Raw genomic sequence first — 15,530 nt, 5'->3', positions numbered from 1 at the left:
ATTTGTCTTTCTCTGACTTATTTCACCAAGCATGAGGACCTCATGGTCCATCTATGTTGTTGCAAATGGCAAGTTTTCTTCTTTTTTATGGCTGAATAATATTCGTGTGTGTGTGTGTGTGTAATTTTCTTTGTTCATCCACTGATAGACACTTAGGTTGCTTCCATGTCTTTTTTTTTTTTAAAGATTTTATTTATTTGACAGAGAGAGACACAGCGAGAGAGGGAACACAAGCAGGGGGAGTGGGAGAGGGAGAAGCAGGCTTCCCGCCCAGCAGGGAGCCCGATGCGGGGCTCGATCCCAGGACCCTGGGATCATGACCCGAGCCGAAGGCAGACGCTTAACGACTGAGCCACCCAGGCGCCCCTGCTTCCATGTCTTGACTATTGTAAGTAATGCTGCAGTAAGCATGGGGGTGCAGATAGCTTTTTGAGATTGTGATTGTGTTTCCTTCAGATAAACACCCAGAAGTGGAATTATGGAATCATATGGATTTTGCAAGTCTTTTTTTTGGGGGGGGGGCAGAGCTTTTTTATTGGGCCGCAGGGGCTGCAGGCCAGCCGGGCGGGGGGCGTCAGCGGTAGAGGTAGTCGGCCTGGATGGTGGCGGCGATCTCGGCCTCCCACTTGTCCCCGTTGCTGAGCAGCTTCTCCTTGTCGTACAGGAGCTCCTCGTGCGTCTCGGTGGAGAACTCGAAGTTGGGGCCCTCGACGATGGCGTCCACGGGGCAGGCCTCCTGGCAGAAGCCGCAGTAGATGCTCTTGGTCATGGCGATGTCGTAGCGGGTGGTCCGGCGGCTGCCATCCGCCCGCGCGCGGCTCGGCCTCGGTGGTGATGGCCGGGGCGGGGCAGACAGCCTCACAAAGCTTAGAGGCGATGCAGCGCTCCGCTCCCGATGGGTACCGGCGCAGCGCATGCTCTCCCCGAAACCAAGGGCTCAGTGGGCCCTTCTCGAATGGGTAGTTGATGGTGGCAGGCTCCCGGAACAGGTAGCTCAGGGTCATGCCCAGGCCTCGGATGAGCTCAGTCCACAGCAGGGTCTGAGCCGCCCTGTCGGTCACTGCCTTCGTGTCCATCGAGGGTTCCCGCATGTTCACGAACTTGTGGGTCGCTGCCACTGTGCTGCTGTGGGGGCTCGGGCCAGTGGGATGCCCAGCACGTGCAGCCTGGGCCAGGGCCCAAAGTTGGTAGAGTCAGGCAGCGCATCTTGAAGCGCTCTCGCTCCTTCCCTTGCTCGGATTTTGCAAATCTTAACTGAACAGTAGTGCTGCTATTTGGGCCTTAAAATACAGAAAATGTAAGGATTTTAAAGTATCTATGTTATATCGGTTTGATGTGTGGAGACCGTATAAACCTCAATAACTGAACATAATAAAAAAAAAGAAGAAGAATCATAGGGCATAGGGCATATCCCTGTGGTTGTGGAGTAAATCCATGCCATCATAAGTACATAAGTATCATAATTTTGAGAACTACTTGGCCCTAGTTGAAACTAAATGTCAGCGACCTTAAAATTTCTTTAAAAAGCTGTCTATAGTCACTGTTTCCAGATGTCACTTCCTTAGTTTCTCTTCAAACTCTTATATTTATTTATTTTTTTTAGTAATCTCTACACCCCAACATGGGGCTCAAACTCACAAACCCGAGACCAGGAGTCGCATGCTCCTCTGACTGACCCAGCCAGGTGCCTTCTTTAAGCTCTTATAATTGAGCCTTCATCCTCACTGCAGTAAAATTGCTCTTTTTTTTTAAGTAATCTCTACATTGAAAGTAGGGCTTGAACTCACGACCCCAAAATAAATAGTTGCGGGCTCCACTGACTGAGCCAGCCAGATACCCCCTAAGATTGCTCTTAATAAGTCATTAATGGCTGCTGTTTGCACATACTTTTCTCAAATCTCAGTCCCCATATTATTTACAATCTAAGCAGAATGACAATGGGCAACTCTTTTATTCTTTTTTAAATATGACCTGTTTTATTTATTTATTTGTTTGTTTATTTTTAAGTAGGCTCCACGTCCAATATGGGGCTCAAACTCATGACCCTGAGATCAAGAGTTGCATACTCCACTGACTGAGCCAGCCAGATGCCCCTCTTTTATTATTGATGTACTTCATTCTCTTAGTTTCTGAACCACCACATTCTTTTCTGCCCCACATTCTTTGCTGCCCATTTCTTTTGAGCTAGATCTCTTAATTTTGTAGTACACCAGGGGTTGTTCCTAGTTCTTCTCCTCTTCTCTACCTTCATATTCTTTTTTTTTTTTTAAGATTTTATTTATTTATTTGAGAGGGAGAGAGAGAGAAAGCAAGAGCACAAGAGCAGGGGGAGGGAGAAGCAAACTCCCCACTGAGCAGGGAGCCTGATGCAGGGCTTGATCCCAGGACCCTGGGATTATGACCTGAGCTGAAGGCAGATGCTTAACTGACTGAGCCACCCAGGTGCCCCCATATTCTTTTTTTTTTTTTAAGATTTATTTATTTATTTGAGAGAGAGAGAGAATGTGAGCATGGGGAGGGGCAAAGGGAGAGAATGTCAGGCAGACCCCTGCTGAGTGCAGAGCCCAATGTGGGGCTTGACCTCACAACCCCTGAGATCACTACCTGAGCAGAAACCAAGAGTTGGACACCCAGCCGACTGAGCCACCCAGGCGCCCCCACCTTAATGTTATTTTTATGTATACACATCTGGTTATTTGGCTTTAAACAAAAACAAAAACAACAGCTTTGGAGGCCGAGAGTGAAAATGGCGGCCTCCCAATCTCTGCCCCAGAGGAGCCGAGAACCTGGGGCCCCACTCCTCAGTGCGCCCGCAGAGGAAAGCAGTCAATCACTCCCGTCTCCCCGGTCTCCGGCCGCACTCCGTGCTCACCTGAACTGACTGAGCGTTTCTATCTCTGACACCCAACCCCGTTTGGAGTCTCCAAACCCAGCAGATCCCTGCGGTGCGCTCCTACGCCGCTCCTCCTGGGGCGGTGGGGGAGGGGGGAGGAAAAAAAACCCTGAGAAATAAGAAACTAAAACAAAACTAAGAACTTTCAACAGATTTGCAGCCAGCGGGCGCCTGGGTGGCTCAGTCGTTAAGCGTCTGCCTTCGGCTCAGGTCATGATCCCAGAGTCCTGGGATCGAGTCCCACATCGGGCTCCCTGCTCGGCGGGAAGCCTGCTTCTCCCTCTCCCACTCCCCCTGCTTGTGTTCCTGCTCTCGCTAACTCTCTCTCTGTCAAATAAATAAATAAAATCTTAAAAAAAAAAAAAAAAAAAAAGATTTGCAGCCAGCAACTTTAATGGGGCAAGTAACATGAGTCACAGACCACAGCCTCATTTCAAATGAAAAATGCCAAAGTACACCCTCTGCCTCAATCCTGTGTCAAATGCCTGTGTCCAAAAAAAGGAGGGAAGGAAGGAAGGACGTAAGAGGAAAGAAAGATCTCCTTCAAATCTCTCAAATGAACAACTGCAAGCAGCCATTAAAGTTAATTAGAACCAAGTATCAGAAACAGAACTTTGAAGATTTCACTGATGTTTACTCTAAAACCCACTTTCCCCCAAAGCTTCCATGGGCTTCTTTATTTGGTTTTATTTCTAGGACTTGTGCTTACAGCAGCAGATGTGGGAGCAAAAATGAAATCAGAAGGACTTTGGTATTCTGGAGTAAATTTCTCTCCACTGCATTAGCGAGAGAGAACAGATTGTAGCTAGGATAAGAGCAGTGTAAATAATTTTAAGTGTGCAGTCGCACACAGCATCGATTTAAATGACCTGGTAACTCGGCACCATCCCAGGCAATTATTCCCTAAGTGGGATTTATGTTGTGTGTTGTCAAAAAGCAGTCCAAACCTTGGACACATATATGTTTAGATATATGTTTGGAAGTTGCTCTTCTCAATTGGAAAAGATCTTTGGATTACTTTGTTATAAAAATCAGAAAGGCCATTTTCTGTATTTTTTCTTTTAAATTTAATAACCCTCGGAGGAATAGTTCACTTTTTTCCAGTCATTTAAATATTTTTGAAGATGCACATGCAGATTTATTTGAAAAGTATCTTCTAACAAGGATAGCATTTATCATTAAAAATATATGAATGAAATTAAAAAAAAAAACAAATCCAAGTCACTCCATCTATATGTAAATGACTTAATAATGCCTGCAATAATCTTTCTCTTTATCTTAACACTTATATTCATTGGATATTTGCTGGGATTTCTAATATGAATGTATCTAAAAATGGACAGTTTTCTTTCTACTGGCCTCATCCATTCTCTTTCTCCTGTATCTCAGGAAATGCCCCAGGCTCCCATAAATTTCTTCAATAAATCCTTAGAAATCAGTCCGATTACCTCTTGTGTTGGTAATTGCTGACATAAGGGATTGCTTAAAGGATTGCTGATGAGAATTTGACAAAGGGATAATATACAAATATGTGGCAGCTTAAGGCAAAACAATAAAACATGGTACAGTTTTCTGAGGCTGGCAAGCCTGGGGGAACAATTATAGCACCCAAGTTTGAAAAAGCAAGGCAAGGAGTAGTTACTGGACACAGAGAAGTAAGGCTTACCAAGCAAAAGGTGTAATGAGACCTATGGTGTGTGTGAATGGGGGGTGGTCAAAGCCAACCTTGATTGATCAGGTAGAGAGGGAGCTAGGGAAATATGAGTCTAATTTCACTCTCTTCCTGCTCGCCAGTCTTATACTGGTGTAGTCCATTGATACAGCCCATAATGATTAACCTTGGAGGCACAGAGCAATGTAGAAGTGGGTAGAGAGCAGATCTGGAGGGACACAGGGAAAAGATACATTTCGCTGACCCTTTCTTTCACAATCCAACTTATTCACAAGTGCCTTTGGCTCTATGACCTCTCTATATCAATCTCTATATATTGCTTCCGCATTAGTACAACCCATTCTTTTTGCCCTGAATTACCGTGTTATCTTCCTAACTAGTTTTCGTCTTCTAATTTGTGCCAGGGTTCAATTCTTTAACCTCAAATAACCCAAATCTTATATTGTAAAATATATGCAATGAAAACCTTCCTGCTTAGAATTCAGCTTCCAAATCTCATGGAACTAGAAAAGGACCATCACATCAAGCCTAAATAAATTAAAAGGAAAGAGATAATAAAGGACAGAAATCAGTGAAATAGAAACAAATGTACAAGAGAGAAAAACTACATAAAAAATCTTGCTATTTATGAAATTGGTTCGTCCAAGACAAAAAGAAAACACAAATGAACAATATCAGGAACGAAAAATGAGGGATTAATATAGATCATACAGACATTAAAAACTTAAGATATTATGAAAAATGTTAAGATGGCAAATTGGACAATCTGGTGAAATAGACAAATTCACTGAAAAAATTTGCAAATTTATTTAGCAGAAGAAGAAAGAGAAAATCTATTTAAAAATTTGTCATAAAGAAAACCCTATGCCTAAACACGTGGAAGAAATTGCATGGATCTTGCAAAAATTCCTCCAGAAAACATAAAACGGGAACACTTCCTAACTTTTTTTGTGAGCCTAGAATAAACTTGATTCCAAAATCTCAGGTGGATATTACAGAAAACAATATAGACCAAGTTCTCATAATCAAAGATGCAAAAATCTTTAACAAAACATTAGCAAATCAAATCCAGTGATATATAAAAAGATATTACATCATGAGCAAATGAGGTTTATTTCAGGAATGAAATATATTTTTAACATTGAATGCATTTTACCACACTAATAAAGAAAAAAAACCAAATTATACAATCATCTTGGTACATAAAAAATTAGTGAGTAAAGAACATTTGACAAAATGCATGACCCATTCATGATGAAACTCATAGAAAACTGAAACCAGAAGGCAACTTCCTGAGTCTGTTGAGGGATATCTTACTAACCCCCCCAAACAAATCAACAACAAGCATCATACTCAATATCAAAATGTTAAAATCATCCCCCTAACATTAGGTATAAAACAAGGATGTCTGCTGTTAAACAACCTCTACTCGACATTGTACCGGAGGTCCTAGCTATTGAAATAAGGGGAGAAAAAGAACTAAGAGACATACAAATTAGAAAGGAAGGACTAAACTGTTATTTTTTAAGTTATGTTTTATATTTATTTATTTATTTTTAGAGTGGGGAGAGGGGCAAAAGAAGAGGGGGAGAGAGAATCTCAAGCAGACTCCATGGCAAGCTTGGATCCCATGCGGGGCTCGATCTCACGACCCCAAGATCATGACCGGAGCCAAAACCAAGAGTTGGATGCATAACCTACTGAGCCATGCAGGTGTCCCAAAACTATTATTACTTGCAAATCACATATTTGCTTTGGGTTTTCTAGGTACACAATCTATATAAATTCAAAATTAGTGAATTTATCAGTGTTGCTATGTATAGGTCAATAAATAAAAGCCAATTGTATTTCTATATATCTACAATAAATTAAAAAAAAGGAAATCATACCATTTACATTGAAATATGACTAATACCTCAGAATGAGTTTAACAAAATGAACAATCCCACTACACTGAAAAACACAAAATTTCTCTAAGAAATTAAAGAAGCCCTAAATAAGAAAGAATATAACATTCATGGACTAGAAGGCTCAATACTGTAAATATATAAAAATTTCCCCAAATGTATATAATGCAATACTGATTAAAAGTCACAGAAAATTTTGTGGAAATTAACAAGGTAATTCTAAAACTCATATGAAAATGCAAAGGGCCAAAAATAACCAAGGCGATCTTACAGAAGAATAATAAAGCTGGAGGACTTTTGCTGCCATGTATAGAAATCCATTATACTGGTACAATGTTTAAGACAGTGAGATACTGGGGTGCCTGGGTGGCTCAGTCATTAAGCGTCTGCCTTCGGCTCAGGTCATGATCCCAGGGTTGTGGGATCGAGCCCCGCATCAGGCTCCCTGCTCTGCGGGAAGCCTGCTTCTCCCTCTCCTGCTCCCCCTGCTTGTGTTCCCTCTCTGGCTGTCTCTCTCTCTGTCAAATAAATAAAAATTAAATCTAAAAAAAAAAAAAAGACAGTGAGATACTGATGCAAGGAAAGATAAATGGACCAGTGGAACAGAATAGAGTCCAGTAATAAATCCTTACATATATGGTGACCTGATTTATGACAAATATGCTAAATGCAATGATGCTGCCCCCAAATCAATTCCAGATGGTTGGGGACTCTGTGAATATAAAATAAAATTTTTAGAGGGAACAGAAGAGAATACCTTCTTGACCTGGGAGGAGACAAAGACATATTTTTTAAAAATATTTATTTACTTTTTTTGAGAGAGAGTGTATGTGTGCAAGTGGGGGAGGGGCAGAGGGAGAGGGAGAGAGAGAATCTCCAGCAGACTCCCTGCTGAGCATGGAGCCTGACATGGACCTCGATCTCACACCCCTGAGATCATGACCTGAGCTGAAATCAAGAGGCGAACACTCAACCAACTGAGCCACCCAGGTTCCCTGAAACAAAGATATTTTTAACAGGACACAAGAAACATTAACCATAAAATAAAAATATTGCAAGTTGTAATATATTAAAATCAAGGACATTTTTCATCAAATGGCAACATTAAGGGAGTGAAAAATCAACCCACGGAATGAGAAATGATATTTTTTTCTCTCTCTCTCTATATATATTCAATAGATCTAGATGTATAACTGATATGGGATTTATATCCACAATATACCAAAAAAACTTCTAAAAATCAGTAAGAAAAATACATCTCAAAAGAAAAAAAATGGGCAAAAAAATGTACTAAGCCACTTCACTAAAGAGGATAGTCTACAGGTCAGTAAACATGGGAAAAGTTGATCAAAGAGACTGCTACCCACACATCAGAATGGCTATGCTGAGAAAGAAAGAAAATGCCAAGTACTGAGGTGAACGGAAACCAACTGGAACTCTATGCTTTCCATAAATGTGTAAATTAGTACAATTACTTAAAAAAACTTTATTGAGGTATGATTGACATGTAAAAAGCTGCACATATTTATTGTATACAATTCAATGAGTTTGAGGATAAATATACATCTGTGAAGCCATCACTACCATCAAGGCCATAGACATATCCATCACCTACCAGAGTTTCCTCCTGCCGCCTTCCCCTTCTTCTTTTCTTCTTCTCCTCCTTCTTCTTCTTCTTCTTTCACTTGAGATCTACCCTCTTAGCAAATTTTAAATATACACCACAGTATTGTTAGCTAGAGACAGTATGCTGTATAGATTTCCAGAATTATCTAGATCAATAAAATTTAACAATATTAATTCTTTCTTTTAAAGATTTTATTTATTTAACTGAGAGAGAGAGAACATGAGAGGGGAGAGGGTCAGAGGGAGAAGGAGACTCCCTGCTGAGCCGGGAGCCCAACGCCGGGACTCGATCCTGGGACTCCGGGATCATGACCTGAGCCGAAGGCAGTCGCTTAACCAACTGAGCCACCCAGGCGCCCTAACAATGTTAATTCTTGATCATGTATCTTGCATAACTGTAACTTTGTACCTCTTGACCATCACCTCCCTCTTTCCCCCTCCCCAAGCCCCTGGCAACCACCATTTTACTCTTTGCATCTATGATCTTGACTATTTTGGATTCCACATTAAGTAAGAGAATATTTGTCCTTCTCTATCTGGCTTATTTCACTTACCGTAATGTCCTCCAGGTTTTTCAATGTTGTCACAAATGGCAGGATTTCCTTCTTTTTAAAGGATGAATAAATTCCATTGTATGTTTGTGCCACACTGTACATCCCTCCGTACTGTTTTCCATAGAGGCTGCACCAATTTACATTTCCACCAGCAGTACACAAAGATTTCCTCTTCTCCACATCTTCACCAACACTTGTTATATTTCCTTTTTTCTTTTAATAATAGCCACTCTGACAGATGTGAGGTCATATCTCATTGTGTTTTGATTTGCATTCCTCTGATGATTAGTGTTGTTGAGCACGTTTTCATGTACCTATTGGTCATTTGTATGCCTTCTTTGAGAAATGTCTATTCAGGACCTTTGTCCATTTTTAAATTAAATATATATAGATTTGAGCTATTAAAAATTATAGGAGTTCCTTATTGTTTTGGATATTAACCCTTTATTGCATATATGGTTTACAATTTTTTTTCTAATCTCTAGGTTGTCTTTTCATTTTGCTGATTGTTTCTTTCGCTATGAAGAAGATTTTGAGTTTGAATTAGGCTCACTTGTTTATTTTTGCTTTTGTTGCTTGTGCTTTTGGTGTCATATTCTAGAAATCATTGCCAAGACCAACACCAACAAGATGTTTCTGTTTTCTTCTAGGGGTTTTGTAGTTTTAAGCCTTATGTTTAATTTTTTAACCCATTTTGAGTTGATTTTTGTGTATGGTATAAGGGGTCCAATTTAATTCTTTTGCATATGGATATCCTATTTTTCCAGCATTATTTATCCAAGAAACTATCCTTCCCCATTATGTAGTCTTAGCTCCCTTGTTGAAGATTGTTTGACTGTATATGTGTGGGTTTATTTCTGGGCACTCTATTCTGTTCCATTGATCTATGTGTCTGTTTTTATCCCAGGACCATACTGTTTGATTACTATGGCTTTATCATATAATTTGAAGTCAGGAAGTGTGATGCCTCCAACTTTATTCTTCTTGCTCAAGATTGCTTATTGCAAGTCTTTTGTGCTTCCATCTGAATTTTAGGATTTTTTTTCTATTTCTGTGAAAAATGCCACTGGAACATGATAGGGATTGCATCAAATTTGTCGATCACTTTTGGTAGTATAGACATTTTAACAATATTCTCCCAAACCACGAACACGAGCTGTCCCTCCATTTATTTTTGTGTCTTCTGCTCTTTCTTTCATCAAGTATAATTCATGCACCTCCTTGGTTAAATTTGTTCCTAAGTTTGTATTGGTTTTGATGCTATTGTGAATGAGACTGTTTTCTTAATCTGTTTTTCGGTTTGTTGTTAGCATACAGAAACACAATTGAGTTTGTATCCTGCAACTTCACTAAATCCGTTTATTCCACGTTTTTTGGTGGAGACTGTAGGGTTTTCCTATATATAAGACTCTGCCTTCTTTAATAGTTATGGTCGCTTGCATTTTTCTCCATAATGAGAAAAGTAAGTTACAGAGGCTCTAATAGGCAATGCTCTCTCAGGGGAATCCTCAGTTACCAGCAGCCTACACCTGCGCACTCCTGGGGGGCTGGAACTCCCACAAACCACTGGGCTGAGCTCCGTTAGGGGCGGGCCCAAGTTGCATGCCGGGAACAATCTGAGCCGCAGAACTCTAGGCTTCCGAGGCATTTCCTCTTTGAGACTGCATTTCCCAGGAGCCACCACGCCGAATTAGCCGCCACTTCCGGCACCCGAGGGTCGTTGTCCTGGTGGGGTGAGGCCCTGAGGTCGAGGAAGGACTCCGTGGCTGCCAGAGGCCTCTACTGAGCAGGACCCCAGCCGGAGGGACCCGCCAGTGTGGGTGGGCAGAGACAGGCGCTCAGGACAGGGCGCTGACAGGCACCCGAAGGAGTTTCGCCAGAGCGCGCGCGCAGCGAGGAGGGGGATTGTGCGACCGCGAGTGGTGGACGTGGAGTGTTGGGGGGGTGTGCGTGAGGGCGCGCCTGGGGCAGCGCAGCTGCGGGGACGGGGACGGGGGTGTGTGGACGCTGAGCGCGCTTTGCTGTGGCTGTGTGTGTGTGTCACGGGGACCTGTGGCCCGCCTCTTCGTCCGTCTTCTCTCCTCCCAACCACGTGGCTGCAGCATACCAATGGCCCCAGTAGGGAGGCCAGATACTGAGCCTAGAATGAAAGGTCCCCCCAGAAAGCCCGGGCCTGGACTTGGGATGGGAGTTTCAGAGCTACAAGTGCCTGTCTGGGGCCCCCACGGGGGCAGCTACATGTTCAGAACTACCGCATTCTCAGAGTCCTGTCCCCAGGAACCAGCTTCGAACTCGGGGACCGATTCCTCCTTTTACTCCCATCCCATTTTGTGCGAAGTAAGGGAGGTGTGGCCCTGGAGGGTGCTTTCAAATTTAGCCTGCGCTCCAAGAAAAGCCTGGGGTCTCATGCTCGCCTTCTCCTTCCCCAGTCGTACCATTATCCAAAAGGACCCCGAGAAGGATGAGAGTATTATTGCTGCACGTCTAAAGTCAAGGGTGAGTTCCTGCTTTGTTTTGCATAAGAAATGCGTTTTTGTTTTTAGAATATAGAGGTTCCAGTAAATTTTCCGGAAATGTAGGGAGACGTGCAAATTGATACCCCACCATTTGGTCCCCCATTGCCCCTCACCTCTTCACTTAATATTAACTTGGTAAATAATTTGGTAAATACCCAAAGCAGTTTAGTAAATTGTTCATATCTTCTTGAGTACTCCCTTTTTCTAAGATGACACGGAAATAAAACTCCAGTGATTAATGCTAAAGCTTTATTTTAGACTCTGATTTGGCAAGAAGGAAATTAGTGTTTAGGTGGAATCACACATTGGATATCTTTTGCTCTTTAAGGGCCTGCTTTCCAAAGCAAGGGAAGAAGGGAGATGGTTAGCTGATTTTAGTCAGTCTGAGGCTTTCAGAAATGGGAAAGTGATGGCAACAGAAGTTGGTATCAGTAAGAGCCGGGATTTTTCCAGGGCGTTCCATCAGTTGAAATTTGTATTATTGGCCACGTCTGTTTGAAGTTTGGCAGCTCGAGCTGTGTGTTGGGCTTCCTTTTGTGTGGACTGAGAATCAGTATAGTGTGGTTGAGATTAGGGGCTGTGGATCCAGATGGAATATTGGCTCTCTGGCTGTCTCAGGTTTGTAATGAACGTCAGATGAGTTAATATGTATAAAGCCCCTTAGAGCAGTGCCAGGCATACAGTAAATGCTTGATATGTTTAGCTGTTGTTTATGTGTGTTTTAGCTCATTCCTCTCAATTTCTATACAGCAGGGGCATTAGGAATATGTGATCCATGGTGATTGCTGCCTGCATATTAAGAAAACAAGTGAGATGCTCAAGCGATATAGATTCTTGGGCTGCCAGGGTGGCTCAGTTGGTTAAGCATCTGACTCCTGATTTCAGCTCAGGCCATGGTCTCAGGGTTGTGGGATCAAACCCCGTGTGGGGCTCTGTGCTGGTCATTGAACCTGCTTAAGATTCTCTCCCTCTGCCCCTCCCTCCCCCTCTCTGTCCCTCCAAAAAAAAAAAAAAAGGAATAAAAATGCTTAACCTGAGTTGCTATGATTCCATTTATGGTCTCAGAGGACCACAAATCCCTTAAAATAGTATACCAAAGTGTTATGGTGGAGTTTATGGGGAAAGTATATAATTTCATGAGATTATTCAAAGTGTGCATGACCTAGAAGGCTTGGATTCATCGGTGCTGATCAGTAGTTCTTAACGGGGGGTGATTTCGCCCGCCAGGGGATGTTTGGTAATATTTAGAGGCAACTTTGGTTGCCACAGTGGGGGGCAGTGATACTTGGATCTAATAAGTAGAGGACAAAGATGCTACTAAACATTCTGCAATGTACAGGATAGCCCTCCCCACCATTCTACCCCCCCCCCCAACAAAGAATTATCTGGCTCAATATGGCATTCATGCTGAGGATGAGAAACCCTGGTCTAGCATTAAAAGACTGTGATACTTGGAGTGATATTTAAAATGATCTTGTACAAATTGAGTAGTTAAGCAAATCACACTAGACTCATGTGATGGGGTATTATGCACTTAAGAAAATTATGTTCATAAATAATCATAAAAAGAGAAAACGTTTGATCTCGTGTTAAGCAGTATTCATGTTAGGAACGGTAGTACCCAAGATGTTGTATATGAATCGCATTTACTAAGGGAGGGCAATCTATAAGGATTCTCTCCAAAATTATGTTTTCATAGTTTTTTAATGAAGAAGAGAACCGAGCATGGTACTGTGTATATCCCATGCATTTTCTTACTCAGTCTGCAGGTGCCACTTACCTGCATTATGTTCTTTAGGAGAAGAATCTTGAACATGAAAATTTCTAATTATATTGGTGAGATACAGCTAAAGGATGTTAGAACTGGTTGCTGTTACTTGTTATAGTCACATTGATATCTTTGTTGACTCTCATGATAAGCTCGGTTCTTTAATGGTTGGAAGTACCCACTTCCTGATAGCTCTGTTTTTATTTTTATTTTAATTTGGAAGTAACTTTATTGTGGGGTTTTGTTTGTTTGTTTTGGGGTTTTTTGTTTGTTTTGTTTTTTATTTAGAGAGAGTGTGTGAGCAAGGGGAGGGAGGGACAGAGAGAGAGAAAATCTTAAGCAGGCTCCATGCTCAGTGTGGAGCCCGACGTGGGGCTTGATATCACAACCCTGAGATCATGACCTGAGCCGAAATCAAGACCTGGACACTTAACTGACTGAGCCACCCAGGCGTCCCTTTATTGTGTATTTTTGATGATGGAATAGTGTGAAACTATTCTTTTTAAGGAACTTAAGAAGAAAGTTAAAATTATAGTACCACCCTCTAGAGGTAGTCATTATTGATGCTTTGGTTTATATTTTTCCAGTTATTTTTTCTGTGTGAATACAAGAGTTTTGTTTCTGTAGAATAGAATCAGAATCAGTTCGAAAAACAAATCTAATCAAGTCATCGTTTTCATTCATTTCTGGGTCTGTGACAGAGAGCATAATACCATTGCCTTTCCCTCTGAGGCTTCTGTGCTGAAAGGCTCCTTTTCTCCTTGTCTCTATGATAGCCCTCTTTGCTAATGTGATTCTTTAAGAATTGCATTCGCCAGGCTAAGCTCTGAATATTTTTGGTTAGCATTCTAAGAAAGAGCAGGCCTTACACTATATTTTATTATATGACTTACACAAGAAAAAGGGAAACAGTGAAGTTTCTTTAACAAGTGTAATCTTTATCCTTAAATAATGATGACACATATTAACTGCTAATATTAAGCAGTTAATATGTCATGTGTCATTATGTATGTGTCATTATGTACTTCCATTGAATTTTCTTAGTATTCTTTTAGGTTTCTTTTTTTTTTTTTTTAAAGATTTTATTTATTTATTTGAGAGAGAGAGAGAATGAGAGAGAGAGCATGAGAGGGGGGAGGGTCGGAGGGAGAAGCAGACTCCCTGCCAAGCAGGGAGCCCGATGCGGGACTCGATCCCGGGTCTCCAGGATCATGACCTGAGCCGAAGGCAGTCGCTTAACCAACTGAGCCACCCAGGCGCCCTTCTTTTAGGTTTCTTACTTCTCCAGCACAGAAGGTGAAGTCTGAACAAGAATAAGTGTATAGCAGAGGATGACAGAGCCTATCAGAAAAAGTCATCTACCGTACTTTGAGAGTTTACCGGAAATACGCTTCTTTTGGTCTATAGAGTCACCACGCTTTGACCAAATTATAAGCCCATGGGATTTCTATAGAGTTAAAGAAACTCTGTTGGAAATTCTAAATCTGTTAAATGCAAAATGACTAATAGCAGAAGACGATACAGTGGCTGTTTAGAGAATACTGTGGCTGAAATGATAGGTTTAGAAGAGGACGTGTGAGACTATCAAATGTATATAAGACATTGCTCAGGGCCTGCAGACATTTTTTGTAGAAATTATTGTAACCTGCTCAGATAAACATAGACATCTTAGTGTTGGTTCAAGAATTGGGAAATGAAACAAACCCGTTAAGTAAAAACAAGAGCTTATTAGAATATCCTGAGTTTTTCCACATTAATAGGGAAGTTGTCTAAGTAAAAGGTTGCCTTTCATCTGATTTGGAGAACAGCTTCCTCATAGGAAAAAACATATATATATATATAAACATACATATATGTATGCGTTTATGAATATAACTGTATATATATTCCAAGTTAACGCCATGCCATACAATTATGAAGCACTCTTAAGCAAAAAGTAGAGAATTAGGGCCACAATACAGTGACAAATACTGTTAACATGACATATAATTTTCTAGAATTTTTTTCTGTCAATGTGTGTTAGTCTTTATATATATACACATATATTTTATAGATGTAATCATATTCTGCATCCTATTTTGTGACCTGAGTTTTCTGCTGACCATGTATCTTGAACGTGTAATGACCACTTAGTATCCCATTACGTGGATGCCCTGCCATATTTAACCAGTTGGCTTTGGTGGACTTAGAAAGCCAAATGCTGCCTAAGCAATCCCATCTACATCCTTCCCAGTTTTCATGCCTTGCCCCATTTCTCCCAATCCTGAGTTCACAAAGAGGTTCTGATTTGGATGATGTGACCCCTTCTCGGCCCTGAAAGGTGGGACGGGGGCAGGAGGATCTGCACAGAGCAGGATGGGGAGCCCAGTCCTAGGCTTAGTCATGCTTCCCAAGAATGGAGGATCCCTCATATTTTGGAGGACGGGTTCCCCAGGCCTTGGGGGAGAGCTTGATTTTTTGTCCAGACTCCTCATGTTTGATGCCAATTTGTATGGGGGTGGGGTGGGAGGAGAGGTGGAGGGACAAAGGGAAAGGGAGATTGTGTGAAGCAGAGAGGGATAGAAGAGGAATTTTAGGGAGTAGTTGGGACATAG

At 41.6% G+C, this 15,530-nt stretch overlaps 1 protein-coding gene and 1 pseudogene across 10 annotated transcripts in view; one reads left to right on the top strand and one right to left on the bottom strand.

Moving 5' to 3' along the window:
* LOC116623190 (zinc finger protein 780A-like) overlaps window positions 1-15,530 on the top strand; it is an 87,058-nt gene that overhangs the window by 52,492 nt on the left and 19,036 nt on the right. For 3 of the 10 annotated variants that reach the window (XM_032390115.1, XM_032390114.1, XM_032390113.1), the window contains exon 1: window positions 10,664-11,148. The exons of 2 other annotated variants lie outside the window; for them this stretch is intronic. In XM_032390115.1, coding sequence (XP_032246006.1) covers window positions 10,762-11,148 — 387 coding nt within the window. In that variant the 5' untranslated portion in view covers window positions 10,664-10,761. Of the gene's footprint in view, window positions 1-10,264; window positions 10,473-10,663; window positions 11,149-15,530 lie in introns of those variants that run through there. 5 more of the 10 variants (XM_032390120.1, XM_032390116.1, XM_032390118.1 and 2 more) reach the window with 4 other exon arrangements.
* On the bottom strand, window positions 575-1,206 carry LOC116623194 (annotated as a pseudogene).

This window comes from Phoca vitulina, unplaced genomic scaffold (assembly GCF_004348235.1).
Source record: "Phoca vitulina isolate PV1807 unplaced genomic scaffold, GSC_HSeal_1.0 scaffold58, whole genome shotgun sequence".
Taxonomy (NCBI): Eukaryota; Metazoa; Chordata; class Mammalia; order Carnivora; family Phocidae; genus Phoca; species Phoca vitulina.
The sequence above is the reverse complement of the archived record's forward strand: the minus strand, read 5'-3'. Positions and strand labels throughout refer to the sequence as shown.